This window comes from Otolemur garnettii, unplaced genomic scaffold, assembly GCF_000181295.1.
Source record: "Otolemur garnettii isolate 467f Iridium unplaced genomic scaffold, OtoGar3 scaffold00052, whole genome shotgun sequence".
Classification (NCBI taxonomy): Eukaryota; Metazoa; Chordata; class Mammalia; order Primates; family Galagidae; genus Otolemur; species Otolemur garnettii.
Window position 1 is genome coordinate 3,197,361 of NW_003852447.1, and position 7,104 is coordinate 3,204,464.

The 7,104-nt window shown below is 38.8% G+C and overlaps 1 protein-coding gene across 1 annotated transcript in view; it reads left to right on the top strand.

The window, feature by feature from the left end:
- Positions 1-7,104, top strand: part of RALGAPA1 (Ral GTPase activating protein catalytic alpha subunit 1) — a 224,124-nt gene that overhangs the window by 43,245 nt on the left and 173,775 nt on the right. The window contains exon 7 of the mRNA XM_023514391.1: positions 766-881. Within this exon, the coding sequence (XP_023370159.1) occupies positions 766-881 (116 nt within the window). The remainder of the gene's footprint in view (positions 1-765; positions 882-7,104) is intronic.

Sequence of the window (7,104 nt, forward strand, 5' to 3'; positions counted from 1 at the left end):
TTTTTTTTGAGACAGAGCCTCAAGCTGTTGCCCTGGGTAGAGTGCTGTGGCATCACAGCTCACAGCAACCTCCAACTCCTGGGCTCAAGCAAGTCTCTTGCCTCAGCCTCCCCCAAGTAGCTGGGACCCCAGGTGCCCGCCACAACACCCGGCTGTTTTTTGGTTGCAGCCATCGTTGTTTGGCAGACCCGGGCTGGATTCGAACCGCCACCTTAGGTGTATGTGGCTGGTGCCTCAGCCACTTGAGCCACAGGCACCGAGCCTGTCATGGACACTCCTAATGTGAATATAAAATTATCAGAAGTTTTTTTCTCATGTGAGTTGTTATATACTTTGAGTCACTGTATATTTGTCTATCTATTCCATCTCCATGTCACATTCTTTCAGTCAAGGATTCACAAAACAGCTGATAAAAGTTTGTGGTGGTAGCTGGGCCTTGTGGCAGACACCTGTAGTCCCAGCTACTTGGGTGACTGAGGCAAGAGAATCACTTAAGCCCAAGAATTTGAGGTTGCTGTGAGCTGGGATGCCAGAGCACTCTACCAAGGGTGACATAGTGAGACTCTGTCTCAAAAAAAAAAAGTTTGTGGTGGTTGAGATAGATCATCAGAGATGACCTCAGATTTATTTCAAGCTTTAATCATTGGAAGCATTCAAGCAGTTTTTAGTTTTTATTCCATACATGTTTTGCAGTTAAAATTTATTTGGTCATATGTTGTATTATTAATTTTTTTATAATTATACTATTCTTTTGTCTTTGGATAGCTCAAGTCACTATAGAGGAAATCACTCCTCTTGTCCCCCCACAATCAGGAGACAAAGGACAAGAAGATCTCACAAGCTATTTTCTTGAAGCACTTTTAAAGTATATAGTAATTCAGGTACTTGTTATCTATTTCTTTGTTATCACACCCTCCATACTATTTATTCTCTGCAAGTAATTCTTTTTTGTCCCTTTTGCTATTGTTCTGTTATAGTACATACTTGCTTATTTTCTTCTGTTGGAGCAGGGGTGGGACCAAAGAGTAACTGACTTGATTTTAATTTGTTTTAACTTGTAAACTTTTTTGTGTGATAAACCTGGTGAGGGTAGTAGGGGATATTTCTCAGTACTTCTCATATAAACTGAAAGTTTAGGTTCTTTGGAGTAAAACAGATTCTTCACAGTGTTTACAAAGGTTATTCCTGAGTTATAAAAATTATCTTTCCCTGTTTTGCTTTTCTACCCTCTTTTCACTCTTGGCTGGCACCCTTCTAGAGACAGAAAGCTCTAGAACATGTTTTTTTTGCAACCATAGTAGAAACCTTAGTTGCAAACAGTAACTGCTCCAGGCATGTCAAATATATGCATATCTTTGCTTATTTTCTTGAAGAAGAAGTGACAAATTTTTTAGTATTGAAAATGTTAGCATCTCCTTTCGGAAATAATCATTGGAGGTATTATGAAACTCTTAAGGAGCTGGAGAGAGAAATATTTGTAGAGTCTTTATGTGCACTTCTAGTGTGAGCCAGTTGGGTTTATTTTCTAGTCCTTTCATTTGTAATCACCAGCTGTGGTATTTTAAATGAAAAACTAATAAATGCTTGATGTAGGGATCAATCTACCAAGATGTACCACCTACGGAGGTGGGCTGCAGGATAGAGATTGGGGAGAAATGTAATTTACTTAACTCTGTACCTTTTGAGTTTTGGGGTACATGTATTTCATAAGGTAATCTATTTGCCTCTATATATGCACTGTATATTCTGTTTGACAGATGAAAACACTCCTAGCACATACATATTTCTTCTTAATTGTTCCAAATGTATGAATTCCCTATACCTCAGAAACAAGCATTATAAAGTTAATTTGGACCCTGAACCAGATTGCCACAACTTGAACCCTGATCCTCATTTTATTAATAATATTACGTTTAGAAAATTATTTAACCATTCCATGCTTCATTTGTGAAGTAGAGATAAAAATAATACCTATCTCATTTTGGTGTTTGAGGCTTAAGCAGGACAAAATGCTTAGAATAAAAAGGTGCACAGTAAGCATTCTGTAGTGGGTGGCTATTACTGTCATTATTATTACTAGGTTTTTTTGAGACAGAGTCTCAAGCTGTCGCTGTGGTGTCACAGCTCACAGCAACCTCAAACTCTTGGGCTTAAGCAATTCTTTTGCCTCAGCCTCCCAGGTAGCTGGGAATATAGGTGCCTGCTGTCGCTGTGGTGTCACAGCTCACAGCAACCTCAAACTCTTGGGCTTAAGCAATTCTTTTGCCTCAGCCTCCCAGGTAGCTGGGACTATAGGTGCCTGCTACAATGCCCAGCTTTTTTTGTTGTTGTTGTTGGAGTTGTCATTGTTGTTTTTAGCTGGCATGGACTGGGTTTGAACCCGTCAGCCCCAGTGTATGTGGCTGGCACCCTAGCCACTGAGCTATGGGAGCCACCTATTTTTTTTTTTTTTTATTTGAGACAGAGTCTTACTTTGTCACCCTTGGTAGAGTGTCATGGTGTCATAGCTCACAGCAACCTCCAACTCTTTGGGCTCAAGTGATTCCGTTGTCTTAGCCTCCTGAGTAGCTGGGACTACAGGTGCCCATCACAACGCCTGGTTATTTTTTTTTAGAGACAAGGTCTCTCTCTTGCTCAGGCTGGTCTCAAACCTGTGAGCTCAGGCAGTCTACCTGCCTTGGCCTCTCAGAGTGCTGGGATTACAGGCATGAGCCTCTGCGTCCAGCCTGCTAGGTTATTTTTTTTTAAGTATCTTTTGCACTTCATATAGATTTTAAAAATTGCTTACCTGGTTTATTGAGGTACAATTGATAGGCAGTAAACTGCAACATTTGAAGTTTGCAATCTTGTTACCTGTATCCATGAAACTATTACCACATTTAAGATAATGAATGTTGTCTCTCACCCCTAAAAGTTTTCTTGGATGCCTTTGTAATCCATCTCCTTTCACTTTACAACTCCCACCCCATCACTAAGCAATCATTGTTCCGATTTTTGTCCCTTTAGTTTGCATTTTCCATTGTTTCATATAAATGTGGTCATCTGGTAATACTTTTTGGGGTCTTTTTCTCAGCATAATTATTTTGAGAATAATTATATTCCCAAATATATAGACCCATCAATAGAGGGTCCTTTTATTGTTGAGTAAGCATCCCTTTGTATATACCTGTTTAGTCATTTGTTGATGATCATTTGGGTTTTTTCTAGTTTTGGGCTAGTAGTGAAACTACTGTGAATACTGGTAAACAAATCTTTGTGGGGATGGAAGCTTTCTTTTCTCTTGGGTAGAAACCTACAGGTGGAATGGCTTGATCATATAGTAAAGATATATTCACTCTTTAGGAAGTTCCCAGCCTGTTTTTCAAATGGTTGTATCTTTTTACATTCTGCCAGCAATGTGTGAGACTTAACACAGTTGCTTCATTAATAGTTGGTATGGTCAGCTTGTAATTTTAGTCATTCTAGTGAGTGGGTAGCGTATATTACTGTTTTGGGTTTTTTTTGTTTGTTTGTTTGTTTTTGAGACAGAATCTCACTGTGTCGACCCTGGTAGAGTGCTATGGCATCACAGCTTGTAGCAACCTTAAATTCTTGGGCGTAAGTGATTCTCTTGTCTCAGCCTCCCAAGTAGGTGGGACTACAGGTGCCCACCACAACGCCTGACTATTTTTTTGTTGCAGTTGTTTAGTTGGCCCAGGCCAGGTTGGAACCTGTCACCCTCAGTGTACTTACTGTTGTTTTTTGTTTGTTTGTTTGTTTTTTGAGACAGAGTCTCACTCTCTGCCCTGGGTACTCACTGTAATTTTAATTTGCATTTCCCCAGTGGATAATGTGTTAGTATTTTTTGTGTGTGTTTGTCATGCATATATTGTGGGTGAAATATGTGTTTACTTCTTTTGACCATTTTTTATTTGGGTTATTTCGTTTTTAGGTAAAGTATTTTCTCCTAGTAGCTTGCATTTTCATTTTCATAATAGTCTTTTAATGAGTACTTTTGTTCTTTTGAACAATAAAAGTTTTTTATTTTGATTAAGTCTAATATATCACTTTTTTGCCTTTATGGATCTTACTTTTGGTATTGTTTCTAAGAAATCTTTACCTAATTGCATTTCACAAAGATACTCTCTTAAGTTTTCTTTTTGAAATTTTTTAGTTGTTTCTTTTACATTAAAGTCTGTGGTCCAATTGGAGCAAATTCTGATATGTGAATAATATTGACCTTGATCCCTTGATTAGTGTAGAGTCTGCCACGTTTTTCCAGTATAATATTCTTTTTTCTTTTCTTCTTTTTTTTTTTTAGAGACAGTCTCACTTTATCACCCTTGGTAGAATGCTGTGACGTCACAGCTCATAGCAACCTCCAACTCCTGGTCTTAGGCAATTGTCTTGGCTCAGCCTCCTGAATAGCTGGGACTACAGGTGCCTGCCACAATGCCCAGCTATTTTTTGTTCCCATTTTGCTGGAGTCAGGCTCAAACCTGCCTCCCTCGGTATATGGGGCTGGCATCTTGCCATCTGAGCCACAGGCACTACACATATTCTTTTTTCTTTTATAATCAATAAGTATTTTGCAGGAAAGTACTTTGTAACTATGTAAATATCCTTTTCTTTATAGAAATTTCACACATATGTTTTGATATCCATTGAAGGCTTTTGCCTGAGTTATAACTATGACAGTTGCCTTTTGGTTATTTTTTAAAATAACTTTGTTGAGATTATACATTCCATACAGTTCACTCAAAATGTACAGCATCAGACCCCATTTGGAGTCAGTCCTCTTAAACTCTAGTCCTTCATCCTCAGCCCTAGGCAAACACCAGTCTATTTTCTGTCTCTCTATATTTGCTTATTCTGGATATTTCATAGTAATGAGATCATATAATATGTAGTCATTATTGGCTGGCTTCTTTTACTTAGCAGATGTTTTCAAGATTTATCCCTGTTATAGCATGTATTAATACTTAATTCATTTTTTTTTTTTTTTTTTGAGACAGAGTCTCACTGTGTTGCCCTTGGTAGAGTGCTGTACATCACAGCTCACAGCAACCTCAAACTCTTAGGCTTAAGTGATTTTCTTGCCTCAGCCTCCCAAGTAGCAGGGACTACGGCGCCTGCCACAACTCCTGGCTATTTTTTTGTTGCAGGTGTCATTGTTGTTTAGCTGGCCCTGGCCAGGTATGAACCCACTAGCCTGGGTGTATGTGGCTGGCATTCTACCCACTGAGCTACAGGCGCCACCCACTTAATTCATTTTTACTGCTGAATAATCATAGCTTTTTTTTTTTAATGTCTATATCGGGTGGTAAATATTGAGTATTCTACTTTTGACCAGCTGGTGCTATTTTAATTCTATCATTACTTCTCCATTTAACAAGTGGCAAAATATTGTAGGAAAAAGTTTTCTCTTTTCTTCATTTGTTTAATTATTTATTTCCACAAGGGTTTCTGAATTCCTATGAATCTGTGTGTTAATATTTATTAAAGAATATTTCCATGTCCAGATTGTCCTAGATTTGGCTAGTGGGAGCTCCTTCAAGTTGGTTCCTATGCCTTTTTGTCTTCTTCAGTCTTCGAGTACTTCCTTCCTGAGATAGCAAGATGTTCTAGTCTCATTTTGTACTTTCCTTGCCTACGCTAGAGTCTGCTATTTCTTCAGGGAGCTGACATTCATTTTACTGGAGAATTACGTTTAGAGTCCAAGAACTGGGCACTCAGGATGCTCACTGCTATTGGGGTGTTGCTACTCCTGGACCCTCTTAGTGGCCAGAGCTGCTAGGGATGTCTACACACACACACACACTCCTATCTATCATCCCAGGGTTCATTTTGGTTTTTCCCTTTCCATAAGAAGTCTGTTACCTGTTAGTGAAAAATATGGCTCACATTATTTTCAGTGTATTTACTTATTTAATCAACGCCTCGTGTAGATAATCTCTCATTACCACCATTGCCTTCCTCTGTAGACATTCTTCTTAACTTCTTCAGGTTCCAGATTGCCCACTCTGGGCCTTTGCCAACTGCTACTTACATATCTTCCTCACCTTTCTGGAGTTCCCACACCCTATATTGTGCCCTGTCTTCTGCTGTTTCCTCTTCCTCTACTTCATAGATACCCTTATCACCTATCTTAGGCTGTGAGTCGCCTCTGAGTCACTGCCTCTGCTACATCCTCTTCGTGGATGCCCTGTTTCCTGTGCTCAGGCTCTGATTATCTGCATTTGATTAGCACTGCTTACCCACAGGCATACACATCCCTGGCCACATATGCCTACATATTTTGTATGACTTTTAGGCTGAGTTATTCTGGAAGGGGCAAAGGGGGAAGAACATTATTAGTATCTTTGTCATTAGTAGAACAGAATTTTGAGTTACATTTTTTCAGAACATATTTTAATTTCTTTGTTGTTGTTGTTGTTGTTGGAATAACTCACCAAAATAAAATTCTGGTTTATTATTGCACAACATTTTTCACACATATATCAAACAGGTCAAAAACAATAGATAGCATCTTCATAGACGAAAAAAGAAATCTTTTGCCTTTTTAAAACATTCCCTACAAATCAACTAAGAGTACAGCTAAATATATACACAAAAAAAGTTACTGGAATGCTCAGAGTAAGATTTCTTTTTGTAGTTGCTTTTTCTTTTTCTTTCTTTTTTTTTTTTTTTACGAGTTTTTTTCCTCATTTGAGATTATAATGAGCATGCTCATACTGGAAGTAAAGTCAGAGTCAGAAGTAGGACAGAGAATGTTCCAAAGGCTGGTTTGATCATCCCAGATCATTAAAAATGACCCCTAACAAAATGTACAAAAATATAAAATGTAAATAAAAATACAAATAAATTTCCTTTTTAAAGTGCTTTTAAGGGTGACACCTTTGGCTTAGTGGATAGGGCGCTGGCCCCATATACCAAGGGTGGCAGGTTGGAACCCATTCCTGGCCAAACTGGAACAAAAAATAGCTGGGCATTGTGGTTGGCGCCTGTAGTCCAGCTACTCGGAAGGCTGAGGTAAGAGAATCGCCTAAGCCCAAGAGCTGGAGGTTGCTGTGAGCTATGACACCATGGCACTCTACCAAGGATGATAAAGTGAGACTCTGTCTC